The 16,220-nt window shown below is 35.9% G+C and overlaps 2 protein-coding genes across 2 annotated transcripts; both read left to right on the forward strand.

Moving 5' to 3' along the window:
* The first annotated feature begins 255 nt into the window (after positions 1-255).
* Positions 256-1,858, forward strand: LOC110899270 (xylulose 5-phosphate/phosphate translocator, chloroplastic). The gene has a single exon (XM_022146150.2). The coding sequence runs from the start codon at positions 447-449 to the stop codon at positions 1,695-1,697; it is 1,251 nt and encodes a 416-aa protein (XP_022001842.1). The 5' UTR covers positions 256-446; the 3' UTR covers positions 1,698-1,858.
* Positions 1,859-4,022: 2,164 nt separating this feature from the next.
* On the forward strand, positions 4,023-14,892 carry LOC110899272 (uncharacterized WD repeat-containing protein C17D11.16). The gene is made up of 17 exons (XM_022146152.2): positions 4,023-4,156; positions 4,248-4,385; positions 4,471-4,682; positions 5,516-5,595; positions 5,687-5,782; positions 5,871-5,991; positions 6,599-6,657; positions 6,746-6,823; positions 7,297-7,367; positions 7,447-7,543; positions 8,496-8,570; positions 8,665-8,763; positions 9,368-9,508; positions 9,598-9,627; positions 9,714-9,776; positions 13,864-13,941; positions 14,621-14,892. Exons 2-17 carry the CDS (start codon positions 4,267-4,269, stop codon positions 14,702-14,704), a joined length of 1,503 nt encoding a protein of 500 aa, XP_022001844.1. The 5' UTR covers positions 4,023-4,156; positions 4,248-4,266; the 3' UTR covers positions 14,705-14,892.
* Positions 14,893-16,220: the final 1,328 nt, after the last annotated feature.

Here is a 16,220-nt window from a genome sequence, read left to right on the forward strand (position 1 = left end):
GTACATGAAATTCAGTACTGATACTTGGTACCAAATGTTCATCCCTAAATAACAATACACGAATTTTCTCTAAACTTCAATACAGAAAATCAAAACTAGAACCGCTTATTAAAAATACCCGATATTTTGCACCTCTCTCTAGGCTGTAGTTGCAACTAAGATATTTTGGGAGACCCAAACGAAAAGCCCCACAACTCAAGCCCAAAAGGCCCAAACAACCATATTCCTGCAAATCTCACCTCGAGCCTCTCACCATCAGCATCACAATTCACAATCAAACAATCACCATTTTTTCCGAATAGCGATAAACAAATACCCAACTTCCATTAATCAAATTAATATTCTACCTTCATACCGCCACCTTCAAACACTCTTCAATCAACACACCCCTTCTTAACACTCTTTCTTCACAAACCCCTCTTCATCTTCAAACCTTCACTCACAAAATGATGCTGCTGAATATTCTCCCATCATCATCATCTTTATCTTTCTCAAAAACCCACAAAAAATACCCCATAAAAAACCCTAATTTCACCCATCTTGGTTCAAGACCCACCATTTCTCACCACCAAAACCCTAAAGTTTCAACCTTTAACAATATTCACACTCACCCAACTCATAAAGTTTCAAGCTTTTTCAAAATCCCACATGGGTTTTCCAACTTTGACCCAAATCATGAAAAACCCACTTCATATACAGTCAAATCAGTGTCAGAAAGCAATCAAGATTCAACCCCAGATGGTGAAATTGAAAAGGATTCGAACAAGAGTAACAAGACTCTGCAGCTTGCTATTGTGTTTGGATTTTGGTACTTTCAGAACATTGTGTTTAATATTTATAATAAAAAGGCTTTGAATGTGTTCCCATATCCATGGCTTCTTGCTTCTTTTCAGCTTCTTGTTGGGTCTGTTTGGATGTTGGTTCTTTGGAGTACAAAGCTTCAACCTTGCCCCAAAATTGATAAATCTTTTATAGTTGCACTTTTAGGTCCTGCCCTTTTTCACACAATTGGTCATATATCTGCTTGTGTGTCATTCTCCAAGGTTGCTGTGTCATTTACTCATGTTATAAAGTCAGCTGAGCCTGTGTTCTCTGTTGTGTTTTCATCTGCTTTGGGTGATAGTTATCCTTTGTCTGTTTGGTTGTCGATTTTGCCAATCGTTATGGGGTGTTCTTTAGCTGCTGTGACTGAAGTTTCCTTTAATCTTGGTGGGTTATGGGGGGCTATGATCAGTAACGTCGGGTTCGTGTTGCGAAACATTTACTCGAAAAAAAGTTTGCAAAACTTTAAGCAAGTTAACGGGTTGAATTTGTACGGGTGGATTACAATCCTCTCGTTCGTTTACCTGTTTCCTGTTGCGGTTTTCGTCGAAGGGTCTCAATGGGTTGCGGGATATCATAAAGCGATCGCGACCGTTGGGAAGCCGTCTACTTTTTACCTGTGGGTGATGATATCTGGTGTGTTTTATCATCTTTATAATCAGTCGTCGTATCAGGCTCTTGACGATATTAGCCCGTTGACTTTTTCGGTTGGGAATACGATGAAACGGGTTGTTGTGATCGTGTCTAGTGTCATTGTGTTTAGGAATCCCGTTAGGCCTTTGAATGCGCTTGGATCAGCCATTGCTATTTTGGGTACGTTCTTGTATTCGCAGGCATCGTCGAAGAAGAAGGCTGCAGTTGAAAAGAAGGATTGATGAAGCTTTTTATAGGCAGTTATACAAGTTTTGGTTGTTGAATTTAGTTCTGTGACTTTAGTTGATGTGTATGACTTGTGGTTCTGGGACTTTGGTGTTATATTTCAATGAGAATACTGAATTCAACAATATTTTTTTATATGGTTAGTTGCTAATGGTTATTTCAGTTATTCTTTTTTACAGTTGTTTATAACACTAAGATTGTACAGGCTTTGTGCTTATACGTTGTTGAGATGTGACATCATTTTGGGCTCATTGTGGCTATTGTAGGCGTCCTTGTATATAGAGGTAACGATGAGTCTAGCCACTTGGGCGACTCGATATTGGTTTGTTAAAATCTTTAAACGCGCTCGAAACTAAATATATAATAACCTAGCTCGACCCCGAGTTCAAATAATCTATGTTAGACGTCCTTGGGTTTCAAGTGTTCTTGGTGTAAAGAACAAACGTGAACTTTGGAATTTCAAGAAATCAAATTCTCATGTTGTCCAAAATTTGTCGCGATCCCTACATTTTGACATGAACCGACATACAATATTGGGTTTAAATTTGATGCGGTACTGACCCAAACCTGTTTTTACTAAACCTAAACCCGTGAATTTCATATTAGGTTTATGTCGTGTTAGATATTCACACCCTTTTTTAATAGTTGGCGTTTACGGTGTGTGTCTTGTACCTTGAACCTTTTACTGATATGGTGCCTCCCCTCTATCCTAACATTGTGTTGCCGAGTCCAATAAACTAAAAAATAAAAAGAAAATGGAAGAGAAAAGAAAGAGTTCCGAAAGAAAAGAAGACAATGGGAAACAATCAGAGAAAACAAAGGGAAAGGAAAGATAATTGTAATTTCGTGTTCTAAAGTTCGAACGAAATAAACATTCTAGGATAAAGTTAGGAGGGAGTCTTACTTTCTCTTCGAATCCGTCCATTCTGAAAGTATAAGAACACAACGTAAAGGTGGATTGTTTAAATTTTACCAGGTGCAAGCATAACAGTTTTAGGTGTAGATTATTTTCCGGTAAAAAAAACCTAAGAGGTTATGACATGAATGATTGAACCTACGAGGTGGGCAAATGACCTGTTTGGAAAAAAACCCGGTTTGGTTATTTGTAAAAAAAAAAAAAACAGTTTATACAGATTGGCTTCAACCCGACCCAACCCATCAGAAATTGTGACTTCTTGATCAACTTATGACTTTTCAATAATCAAATTACTAAATTACCCCTTATAACATCTCTTATAATTGTGTCCTTATATCCATTTTAGTCATTTTACATCAATAAGCTAATCCAAACACTTTTTAAAAAACAACTTATTGACTTATTGGCTTTTCCCACCCCATAAGCTAATCCAAACACTTTTTTTTTTAAAAACTCCTTTTCAAAAAGTCCTTTTCCCAAAAGTTATTTTCCTAAAAGTACTTTTTAACTCTAATAAGCTTAGCCAAACATGCCCTATGTAAGGAGGTCTTTGGCCTAGCTTTTTTATCTAAGCTTATAGCTTTTTTAGCTTATTTTTACAAAATAAGCATTAGTGGGTGTTTGGTTTAGCTTTTTAAGCTTATGCTTATTAGTTTATATAAGCTAATTTCAAGAAGCTTATGGGTTGATGGTTTTTTAGCTTATTTGAATAAGCTTATTTGAAAAAGATGGTTTTTTACTCATTTGCCCTCAAATGGTGGATTAACTCATTTGAATATGATACACACAATGGTATTATATCTCTTCCCATAATAAACAATGGATTAACTCAACTTGTAGAATATAAGCTAATCCAAACACTTAAAAATAACTTATCAAATGAAAGAAAATAAGCATAAGCTACTTTAAAATATAAGCATAAGCCAAAAAAATAAAAGCTAGGCCAAACACCCCCTAAGTTTAGCTATTAAAAAAAAAAAAAAAAAAATAACAGGAGTTCTGTTAGCCAATGATCTCTAGATCAAGTGGTGGAGGATTTGCATTTCTCTTGTGTGATGTAGGTTCGACTCCCACTTGGGGCAGAGTGAGACATTGGTGGACAATGATAGGAGACATAGGGAAACCTGGGTTGCATCCTTGAGCCAAACGGGTTTTACTTGTAATTTCACTGTCGTGCCTACGGGCGGGTGGGTTACCGGGTTTTCTCCAGAATTGGTGGTGAACTCGGGTTACTCTTGGAGTACTCTGTTTGTCCAGTGGATGCTCCGAGAATGCTCGGGATTGAGTTTGTTGGCCGTTAAAAAAAAAAAAAAAAAAAGGAGTTCGGTTTGAAAAAAAGCAGGTTTTTAATCGTCTAGTCTGAACCATAAAAAAGGAAAACATAATCGACAATATAAAAAAAAAAAGAAAAACATAATGCTTACATTTTCAAAACCCTACTTTCCCTGATTCCCAAAACTATCACAAAACAAAACCCTCGCCTCAGTCTCCAAACACTCTCCGACCATCAACCGCCACCAATCTCCGGCCACCAACTAGGTAACGCTTACATACCCTTTTCACTCTTCAATCCGGTCTCATATAATCTTCAACTTAAACACATAAATAAACGTTCATCCTACGTTTGCAGAACACCCTTTTAAAGAAAAATGATTTCATCAATATCATGGGTTCCAAAAGGGGCATCAAAGTCTGTACCTTCAGTAGCTGACCCACCTTCAAAAGAGGAAATTGAGGAGATAAAAAAACTAGCTTTGTTGGAAAAAAGGTATTTAATAGATAAAAGATTTATCATAATTGTTGGTTTAAGATGGGTGTGTTTGATATATGTGTGTGTTTGCTTGTGTTTGCAGTTCAGATGTTGAAGTTGAGGAGGGTAATGAGGATATTAGTGAGGAGGGTAATGAGGATATGAGTGATGATGATGATGTAACTGGACAGGGTGAGGAAGTTGAGCGAGCGTTGGGTGCGGCTAGTGCGCTCGGTAAAGGTGGATCGAGTGTTCATGATATCGCAGATGGGTTGGATGAACTTAACATGGATGAGTATGATGAAGAGGATGATGGTATTTTGTTGGTCTAATGCTTGTTTTTTTTCTTTATGTTTTAAGTTAATTCGGATGTGACTTCGAGGATAATTGGTAATCGGGGATTTTAACGATTTTATTTGATGCCAAGTAAGTGAAAAATTTAAAACATATTCACTTTTGGGCCAACAATTTAAAACACCCCTTCTCTTTTAGTTATGTTTAATATAACTTAACATCCTTATTTTCTGTAACCGGGCCTGTAAACAAACCGAATGCGTTTAATGAATTGTTCGGCTGGAAGTTCGTTTATGTTTGTTTATTTAACAAACGGACGAACATTAACATATGTCTGGTTCTTTCATTTATGTTTGTAAACTATTGTTTAACTTCATTTAAATTAGTTTATGTTCGTGCGTTCAAGTTCGTTCATATATATATTCATTTATATTTTGTAGATCCATTACAATTTACTTTGGTTTTTTGAAATTAAAATATCACCCATTATAGTTTAGTCTAGTTTTATTAGTTTTTTAGGCCAAACAAATTGATATTCATGTTTACTATATATTGATGTTTGCTCAGTTTTATTCGTTTATGCCCATTCAGTTATCTTCTTTAGTTTGTGTTCTTTTACGTTTGTGAACCGTTTGTTTATACTATTAACAATCAAACATAAATGAACACAAACACAGACAAGAACACGAAAACAACGTTCATTTTCAATTGTTTGTTTATGTTAAAGTTAAACGAACAAACATGAACGCACCCTGTTCATATTCGTTTTTACATGCCTATCCGCAACATGTTTTGTCGGTTTAGGAAGGTTCTAATTCTAACCCGTTACACGTTTTTTAATGTGTCGGTATCAGCCATTGAACTATTTGGTTCGGGGATCGGGGACACTTACTATCCAAGCAATGAACTAGACCCCTATCTTAAAGATAAAAACGTAAGTGACATACTTCCTAATCCGACTTCCGTTTGCTTTTTTTTTTCAAGATTAAATCACATCTTTAATTTCTACAATTCTCGTTTTTTAGGACGAGGACTCTGAAGAGATCGAAGACATCATGATCAAAGCTGACGACGCTGTTGTAGTCTGTGCGCATAATGAGGATGACGTTAATCATTTACTGGCACGTTATTTTGATACCATATGTACACTTTAGTCAACACTTAAGTCAACCTTTATGTTTTGATGTGCTAATTTGAGTGTTTGAACAGGTTTGTATAGTAGAGGATCCCGATGGTGATTCGAACATGTATGTTCACCATGAAATTCTCATCCCCGCGTTTCCTCTGTGCACCGCATGGCTCGATTGCCCAATTAAAGGTGGAGAAAAAGGTAATGCGGATGTACTTTTTTATATATATAATTTTTTAATGATCTTGGTAAACATGTTTGGATAAATATTGCACTGATTTACTTATGACATAGTTTAACATTTTTTTACTGTTCCTCGATTGTTTTTAATAAAGAACCGAGTTAAGGAAACTAATGGACTAAAATCAAAGTTGTCAAGTAATGAATTAAGATTTTTTTAGAGTAAATTGTCATTTTCGTCCCTGAGGTTTGGCCACTTTTCCCACTTTCATCCAAAGGTTTGTTTTTCCGCATCTGGTCCTCATGGTTTCAAAATCTTGTCATTTTTGTCCCCGAGGGTCAAACCTTGAGGGACGAAAGTCGCAATAAATTGCCAAACCTTAGGGACGAAAATGGCATGATTTTGAAACCACGAGGACCTAGATGCGAAAAAACAAACCTTTGGATGAAAGTCGCAAAAGTGGCCACCTCGGACAATAATGACAATTTACTTTTTGTATTCTTTTTTAAAATTTAAAATTTAAAATTTTTATTTTTTAAAACAACTGAGAATGTAATTTTTTTTAATAGTTCTACTTTGGATAGCTGGCATATGGTCCTATAACTCATTGATATTTTATGGGTGCAGGGAATTTCATAGCAGTCGGCTCGATGGAACCGGAAATTGAAATATGGGACCTTGATATCGTATGGAGATTTTGATTTCATAATCAAATTTGTATCTTTTAAAATGCATTAAAATCTTATTTATACACATGCTCCCCATTGTCTACAGATAGATGAAGTCCAGCCATCTCTCACATTAGGTGGTATTGCCGAGACGAAGAAAAAGAAGAAAGGAAAGAAAGTCAAGGTATTTGATTACTTCTATGGTTTTAAAAAACGGTTGAGGCGTGCGGCCCGAGGCGCACCTAGAGGTGAATTGGCTAAAAGACGATCCTGAGGCGTGCCTCAGGGGGGTTTCTATTGTACGGGCGCCTCAGAAGGGCTGAGGCACTAAAAAGGCTGCGCCTCAGGGGTTTTGATATTTTTGACTTTTTGACTTTTTGTGTCAATTTCAAGCATTTTATGTCTTTTATGTGTGTTTTTGATGATTTTGACGAATTTAGTTAGTATTATTATTTTTATAAGATATAGAACTTTTATATTTATTTTTTTAATCCACCTCGGTTTGCCTTGAGGCTTACGCTTCGTGAGGTGAAGGGGAACCGCCTCAAAACTCGTTTCCGTTTTTTAAACCTCGATTACTTCACTAAGTTTTTCTTTTTCATTTAAACCATTTTATTTTCTTGTTGGTTTTTCATTATCTATGTGAACTTTTTGTAGAAGTCCGTTACATACAAAGAAGATAGTCACACTGGTGCCGTGCTTGCTCTAGCTTGGAACAAGGGCTTTAGGTACGTTAGTGTTTTTTTAAATAAAATATTTTTAGACGTGGTTTTGTGATGCTGATGCCAATACCACTTGGGTACTCAGGAATATTCTTGCGAGTGGTAGTGCTGACAAAACGGTAAAGATTTGGGATGTGTCAACAGGCAAATGCAAGTTGACCATGGATCATCATACTGATAAGGCACGTTCTTTTTGTCTTTTGTTTTTTCATTTTTTCGCAATTATCAAGTTGGTGACGTGTGTTCACCTAACATATTAGTAGTTCAGTACCAATTTAGGGGTGTTTGGGTGGCGTTTGTCGTGTAGCTGATATTGAATTATAAAGAATCCGATTATCAGTAGTAATTTGGGCTGTAGAAAATAGTGTTTGGATGTGCTTCTGCTGTTTGAAGTTTTAGCGATCTTATAATAAGATGTTTCTGAGTGTTCTGTAAATTATATATATCTTATAGGGAAGTGTCGGTGGATTTCTCACCGCCGCTCAACTTTGAAAATTTTCATTTTTAGCCTACAGTTTAGTAATTTACAGTTTTGGCTCATAGACTTCTTCTTTTTTACCCCCTATATTTGTAACTTATACTTTTGGCCCATACTTTGGTAAGTTACATTTTTGGCCTATATGCTTTATACCGACCCCTCAACTTTTAAACTTTGCATTTTTAACCCCCCAAGTTTGAATTCCGCCAGACCGCCACCACTTCTTTAAGTTTTAAACGTTGTGTTTTTACCCCTTGCACCATGACTCCATTTTAATCGCAGCCACCTCAAGTTTCAAACATTGCGTTTTACCCTTTGCACACCCCTCAAGATTTAAACATTGCATTTTTGCCCCTTGTACTATTACTCCATTTTTAATGCCACCATCCCCTCAAGTTTTAAACTTTGTGTTTTTACTCCATGCACTGTTACTTTATTTTTACACCTCAACTTTGAAAATTTCATATAGTTAACGCATCATATAACGCTTGGACTAATCCATTCGGTGTTTGCATTGTACCCACATTTCTAGTTCTTATTATTTAGGAATTAACTGATACTGTTTGTCATATATATAAAATATGTATCATGTATGTTTGCATACCTTTAAGGGACTTACTTATCTCTGTGTTCTTCTGCCTTTAAAACTTCTTCAGGTTCAAGCAGTTGCATGGAACCATCATGAGCATGAAGTTCTTCTTAGTGGATCGTTTGATCATACAGTTGTCATGGTAACTGTCTTGCCAAATCTTACATAAACCGAATGTTTTTGGTATAAATATATCTCATGATTTCTTCGTTTATAATCTTTTTGTTACGTTGCAGAGGGATGGAAGGGTTCCGTCACATTCTGGTTTCAAGTGGTCGGTTGCCGCTGATGTCGAGAGCTTGGCATGGAATCCACATGACCAACATTTGTTTGTGGTTAGTGTTACACTATTATATTTGTATTTATACAGATTTAAAATTTACGGTTTTATTTGTTTTACAATAAGCTTAAGTGGTAGAGCATTTTTGTTACAATTACATTCAAGTGGTTAAATGAAGCTTTTCAAATTTGACAATTATAACATCAAACTTTCAAATTTCACAATTTTATCACCAAACTTTCATTTTTCACATGTTTAACCCTCAATATTAAAAAACTTTTCATTGTTATCATAAAGTTTCATGACTTGACAAGTATGACACCAAACTTTCAAATTTTCACAATTTTAACCCTCAACATTAAAAAAATTATCATTTTTACCACAAACTTTCATGATTTAAACGTTTAAACCCTGAATTTCAAAAATTTGACATTTACGAACCAGGAATCGTAAAAATTTGACAGTTTCGAACTTGATCTCAAACAGAACGTCGATCGGTTGTGTTCCAGTTTCACCATTTGAACTGTTTTTAGCTTTTTATTTTTTTTATTTTGATTTCACCTTTTTGAGAATTGAGATAAACGTAATTGAAATCAACCCATTCTTAAATAAATGGACCGAAATTGCCACATTTACTTAACTGCATATTCTGTTTTCAGGCGAGTCTCGAGAACGGTACAGTTGTCGGTTTCGATATCAGAACAGCAACGTCTAATTCATCTTCAGATTCAAAAACATTCACCATCCATGCACACGATAAAGCTGTTTGTGCTATATCTTATAACCCCTTGGTGCCAAATGTAAGCCTTCGGTTAGCTCTACCTTTTTTTATTATTTAATTAATTAATTATTTATGGACCATGTTTGACTTGATACCGTCTCTTTCCAGCTTCTCGCAACTGGCTCTGAAGACAAAATGGTAATATAATATTCAGTAGTTTGCACCATTAAATACTTTTATCTCATGTCATAGTGTATCTCTAATTATACTGTATGCTATTACAGGTCAAACTATGGGATCTGTCAAATAACCAACCGTCATGTATTGCGTCACAAAACCGCAAAGCTGTATGTTTCTTAACTTAAATTTACCAAATTACTTACTTTGAAATTGTTCCATCTTCTGACCATCTCATATGCACACATACGGAAACTTGTGCATCTTTACGTTGGATTCTACAAATTGAAGTATTCCTGTTTACAACTTAGGAACTATGCAGTTAATGCGGAAAAATATCGGTTATCGGTCAAGTACCGATATTTGAGATATCGTTTATCTCGGTGAGATATCGGTGAGATATCGGTATTTATAATATCATGCATAAATATATATAATATATATATCCAGACCCTATATGATATATATATATTCACATCTAGAGCATATATTTATATACTAGAAGTCTAGAACTTATCTAATATTAATAGCAAAATAAGGAAGTGTTCATCAAGATCAACCTAGGCATCCGATTGTTCATTTGTTCATCATAATTCATAACCTAAGACACTAAAACCTAATCATAAGACATAAAATCTTCCTCCGAGTCCACATCAACCATCTCATCCAATTGTATATTAAGATCATCTTCCACATTGATTGGAACATCATCATCATCATCTCTATAGCGCGATCTTTTGGTCCTAGTACTTGGCCCAACTTCTTCGTTTCCTCCCATTGCCTCTCGTACATCCGACCAACGAAGACCATCTGTACCCTGAACAAAGTCTTGAAGCTCATCTTGTGTTGGTGTAACCCAATCATCATTTTCCTCTACATCCCTCAACAAAATAGGATCCAAAGATCTGTTGGCTTTTAATGACTTGAAGCGCCTTTGTAACCTTGTGTTGTATTGAATGAATACAAGATCATTGAGTTTTTGTTGCAAAAGACAATTTCTTTTCTTTGAGTGTAACTGAACATAAAGAATAAAAGAATTACTTAACGAAGTAAATAAGTTAAATTAAATGTAATTTAATAGAAATAACTTACATTGTCAAATGTACTCCAATTGCGTTCACAAGGTGAAGCGCTACAAGTTTGACTGAGGACGCTAATAGCAAATGATTGGCGCAAAGGTGTGTCGATCCCATATGTACGCCACCATATATCTACATTTAATCATTTACATATTTGTTATAAATAATTGGAGTGATTTAATAAAATAAAATAAACTATATATATATATATACTTACATGGTGCAACTTTCGTTCTACCCCTTATAGCAGCCGCGGATCCAAATTGCCCAACTGAATCAATGTATAGATTCAAGTCCTGCCTCACTTTATCATTCTCCTCTATAATGGGCACTAGACAGTCAATAGCCTCGTAAAGTCCCGTCAAAACTTCCGCGTTCTTTTTTTTTATCTTTCGAATTTTCCCCGTGTAAAATAGCGGGGTTCAAGTAATATCCAGCTTCAACACATTAAATAATGAGTTAATATTAAAAGTAAACGATCTATATTAATTTAATTTTATACAAATAAATTTTAAGTTTCATAATTAATACCTGCATGTAACGGGTGATGAAGTTGGTCGGTCCATCTTGCTTGAATCATACTTTTAATTTTATGGACAAGTTTTACATCAGTTACATTTTTCGTGATTTGCTCCTTTGCTCTAACCATTGCATCATAGATATAACCCATACTTGGCTTCTCTTCCGTATCAACCAATCTAATCACATCAACCAAAGGAGCTAGCACTTGACAAGCTAGTTGTATGTTGTCCCAAAATTCTGTTTTTCCCGCTATTCGCTCGACTCTCTTTCCAGCCACTGTCTTTGAAAAACTACTTTTCCTCCATTCTTCAGAGACAAACAATACTTGAATATGATGTCGATTCTCGTGGACACTCTGAATGGTATAAAACTGAGTTGCAAACCTAGTTACACAAGACCTGTGCAACTCTTTGTTTTTCGTCAACTTCCTCATTAGATTAAGAATCCTTCCGTGGTTATAAATGAAAACCACAATTGCTCTTGCATCAGCCAGGGTAGTCTTTATCTTTGGTATTTTCTCACCAATATCTTGAATCATGAGGTTCACACAATGTGCTGCACAAGGAGTCCAAAACATCCTAGGATGTTGTTCTTGTAAAATCCCTCCAGCAGATTTAAAGTTTGACCCGTTATCTGTAATGAACTACAAGAAACAAAGTAAAAACATAAGTCAAAACTTAACAAATAATATTTTATGGCATTTTTAACAAATATGTAAAAGTACCTGCACAATGTTCGCCTCTCCAACTTCTATTATCACCTCATTTATCATCTTCACAATTAAATCAGCACTCTTCACATGCTCCGATGCATCAATTGATTTCAAAAATACCGTTCCAAAAGGACAATTGACTAGGAAGTTTATCAAACACCTTCCTTTCCCGTCTGTCCAAAAATCGGACATGATGCTACACTTATATTCTTCCCAATGTGGCCGAAACGAATCCACAAATGCTTTCGTTTCTTCCAACTTTCGTTTCATCAATGACACACGAATATTATGATAAGATGGAGCCGGCATACCTATAATAATGTAATAACATATAAACTTTAAGTAATAAACAAATTAATAAATAATAAATATAAACTATCAATAAATTTTTATCACATTTAAATACCTCTTCCATATTCTCCAATGGCATTGATCATATCTTGGAAACTTTCATCACGTACGGCATTGAAAGGTAAACCAACCGAATAAGCCCAAGTTGCAAATTTATCCCAAGCTTCCGTCTTTAACTTCTCTTTTATTGGATTATTTCTATCCATTGTAGTTTGCTTTGTTTTTCCATGATCGGTCTTAAACATGCTATCAATGGAACCTCGCACATTGCTAGAAGCCACAAATTTCTTTTTCTTTGAAACGTTTTTTTTTGTACCAACTTCTTGTACATCATATTGATCGTCCTCATCCTCGTCTTCATCAACGTCAATCGAGTATGTTCTAAGAATCTCCATATTTCTTTTCTTTTCTAGTTGTACCTTTTCCTTTTCTTTAATCGAAGCTGACACTCTATGCTGGATATCCACACTCACTTTCGAACAACCTTTGACTTGTCCTCCGGTATGAGTAAGATGTTGCTTTAGTCGTGTAATTCCTCCGCTCATCTTATGACCACAAAGTTTGCACCATACGCATTGTTTTCTTGAGGGATCTCTACACTCTCCCCATTCCCAAGCCATATCTCTATTTGAATTTTTTGGGACCGTGTTTGCATCAGACGACATTGTATTTGCGTTTGTAGGTGCTGATGCATGTGAAGATGGATTTGTACCATCCATTATAAAATCTGTGAAGTGTTAACATGATAAAAAAATCATTAATTGGACCATTCATTTGAGTATTTGAGATAAAAAAGATAATAACAATTAACAACTACAACTCTACAAGATCAGCATTTCATTAATATAATTATAATTTATAAGTTAGTCAAACATTACACATTTAATGTGTCTACTGTTAAATTTAATGTGTCTGGAAGAGGCTTCAATTAATGTAACAAATAAACAATTAATGCAAGATTTAATGAAAACTAGAAGAGAAAAACTTGTAACAAAAAAGCATAAAACAAAAAAGCTACAATTACACATTTAGGGTTCATAATTGCCATAAAGTTGAAACAAAAAAAGCATAAAATAGAAGTAAAAAACTCACCTGTTCGTTGGCTGGAAGAGATGCTACAGGGAGGGAGCAGGAAGACACGCTACAGGGAGGAAAGAAGAAGCTTCGAGAGTTCGAGTGCCATGGAATTAGGGTTTGTTGTCTGGTGCAATGCCGACAGATGATTCTTACGTACTGGTCCTTTTCTTTAATTCTTTAAGGTTATAAATGGGCCAAAGTCAAGAGAATGGAATGGGCTTTGGGCTCACAATTGAGGATTTGACAAATTATAAATAGAAAAGAACAATTTTGGGCCAACCGATATTTTCGGTGATATGGCCGAGATGAAATATACATAATATCGGCGATATCTCGGAACTTATCGCCGATATTCTCGGAAACGATATTACAACCGATATTTCAAACCGATATATTCCTCCATGACCGATAACCGATATCTCACCGAGATATCACCGAGATATCGCCGATATTGACTGCATAGCTTAGGAATAACCTAGTACGGAAGCATGATGTTTTCTTGTTTCGACTTTGTAGGGATCTGTATTTACTGTATCGTTCTCAGAAGATTCTCCGTTTTTGCTGGCACTTGCGGGATCTAAAGGAAATCTGGAGGTAAGTTTGCTACAATTTTGTTTTGATACACACTTGTTGACTTTTTTCGTTTGACAAATTTTTTAGTTAAAATTACATGTTTGCCCACACTAATAATTAATAACTAATGCCATTGATTTTAGCCTATAGTGTTCTCTCGTATCTTGTTATTATGATGTATCATATCTGACTAGTAGTTAAAGTATGCCTCTGGCAATCAAGACCCATCCGTCAAGAAATGGACTGATTTTTTTAGTTAATGGTTGCATGTTTGACCCGTTACCCGACACGACCCAGCCCTCTGTTTATCCAGTCAAATTTACCAAGAATGACTGGTTTCTTTCTTTTCGGGACATGCTTTATGTTCCTAAATTTTTATACATGTTGTATGGGGGTGTTGACTGAAACTGAAACCGAAAAACGAACCGGTGAACTTCAAGTATAATCAGAAGAGAATCGGTTTTTGTATTGGTTTAGTTTAATAAATTTGTTAAATGCACTATAATAAAATGTGCTCACATTTTCAAAATTGTGGAGATGAACTTAATTTTTGACACCTATAAGATAAAAGTGTACGTGCTTGTCTTTATTTACTTTGTACGATTGAAGTTGAAATGTGTATACTAACAGTTTTTCGGGTATATGTTTTTTCGTATAATGCGGGTATTAATCATCTCGTTCCTTACTTGTTTACTTGCAGTTATGGGACACTTTATCGGATGCTGCAGTTTCAAAACGATACGGGAAATACGCAAGACAGAACAAGGCACCCTCCTCAACATAAATTACGGTTTTTTGCACTTATGTTTTACTTTGCATCATTTCAACGGCTACGGGCTTGTTTGATTTTCTTTTTTTCAACTTCAATCTAATATATCTGGATAAAAGGCTTGTTTTGGGGGTGCATTGTAATTTCTAGTGTTTGTTCAATACAAATTTTGTTTTTTTAGTTATGTAATTTCTACCGGTGCTCATCATGGCTATTATAATCTGGTTGACATAATTTACTGTTCTCACCTGGGTATGTAGCTAAAAAAACACAACCCGTCGCTCGATTGTCTTGTTACAGCATTCTCGTACAGGCCATATGTCTTGTTACAGCATTCTCGTACAGGCCATATTCTTACAGCGCCGCCTATTTTGAGCTCTAGGATGTCGTGATTATAATTTACACCTCCACGAAATATATATGGGATACCTGAGATATTTGAATCTAATGACTCATAAGTGACTCTTACCGCTGCTTAGGGCTGTAAACGAGCCGGGCCGAGCCCGAGCTCGACCAGGCTCGAGCTCGAGCTCGGCTCGGTTCGAGCCTAGTTCTTTGAGCTTGAGTTCGGTTCGCGAGTAAAACCTAAAGCTCGAGCTCGGCTCGAACTATTTTGAGAACAATCTTAAATGAGCTAAAATCTCGGCTCGAGTTCACTTCAACCTCGCTTAAACGAGCCAAAGCTCGGCTCAAGCTCGGTTCATCAATGTTATCATCATTATTAATATATTATATATATATATATAAAAAACTAAAATTTTGCATGGGCTCGTTTAGGCTCGCGAGCCTGAAAGAGCTTTGTATTTGAGGCTCGAGCTCGATAACAAAACGAACTCTATTTCAGGCTCGAGCTCGAGCTCGATAAGGCTTGGCTTGTTCGCGCTTTTAACCGAGCCGATCACGAGTAGCTCTCGAGCCTCTAGGGTTGTTTACACCCCTACAGCTGCTGAAAGCATGAAGCCAGAGAACATGATCAACGAAGCCCCCGGCGGAGCTTTGTGTATAGTGGGGGTGCACCCACCCCCGAATGTTTCAATTAAAAGTGTAAATTTCCTATTTTTTGTCCAAAAATTTTAAAATTATATAGGATTGTCCCCCAATTATTTTGCCTAAATATTTATACAATATATAAATTCGGTCCCATGACTTTCCGCCCTTCGAAACTTTTGGTCAAGCTCCGCCACTGAACGAAGCAACGCCGCTACTAAAATAACACTTACTGTGACGGCCAACAACGAAAATCTGTCACTAAATCGGATTTTTGAACGACCATCAAGTCGAGAGAAAATTCGGTGATTCTTGGTTGATTGAGCATTACTTGCGAAACTAAATTTGGATTTTCTTGTAAACAATTTTCGACTCGTCTTGTACGAAAATTTCAGATTAACTGAAGCTATATTGTTTTATCTTAATGTATTTATTGCAGATTTTTGGTTTTTATAAAAACAATACGTGATTGAACATTAAAATGCTATTCTACACTTCAATCCACTGAACTATGACACAAGAACTAATCGTGAATTTAACTCGG

This window comes from Helianthus annuus, chromosome 13, assembly GCF_002127325.2.
Source record: "Helianthus annuus cultivar XRQ/B chromosome 13, HanXRQr2.0-SUNRISE, whole genome shotgun sequence".
Taxonomy (NCBI): domain Eukaryota; kingdom Viridiplantae; phylum Streptophyta; class Magnoliopsida; order Asterales; family Asteraceae; genus Helianthus; species Helianthus annuus.

Bases quoted from the DNA above. Each gene is read 5' to 3' on its own strand.
- LOC110899270 (XM_022146150.2), top strand. From the start codon at position 447: ATGATGCTGCTGAATATTCTCCCATCATCATCATCTTTATCTTTCTCA.
- LOC110899272 (XM_022146152.2), top strand. From the start codon at position 4,267: ATGATTTCATCAATATCATGGGTTCCAAAAGGGGCATCAAAGTCTGTA. The intron at 5,992-6,598 runs GTAATGCGGATG...TTATGGGTGCAG, and splicing joins AATTAAAGGTGGAGAAAAAG to GGAATTTCATAGCAGTCGGC. The intron at 13,942-14,620 runs GTAAGTTTGCTA...GTTTACTTGCAG, and splicing joins GATCTAAAGGAAATCTGGAG to TTATGGGACACTTTATCGGA.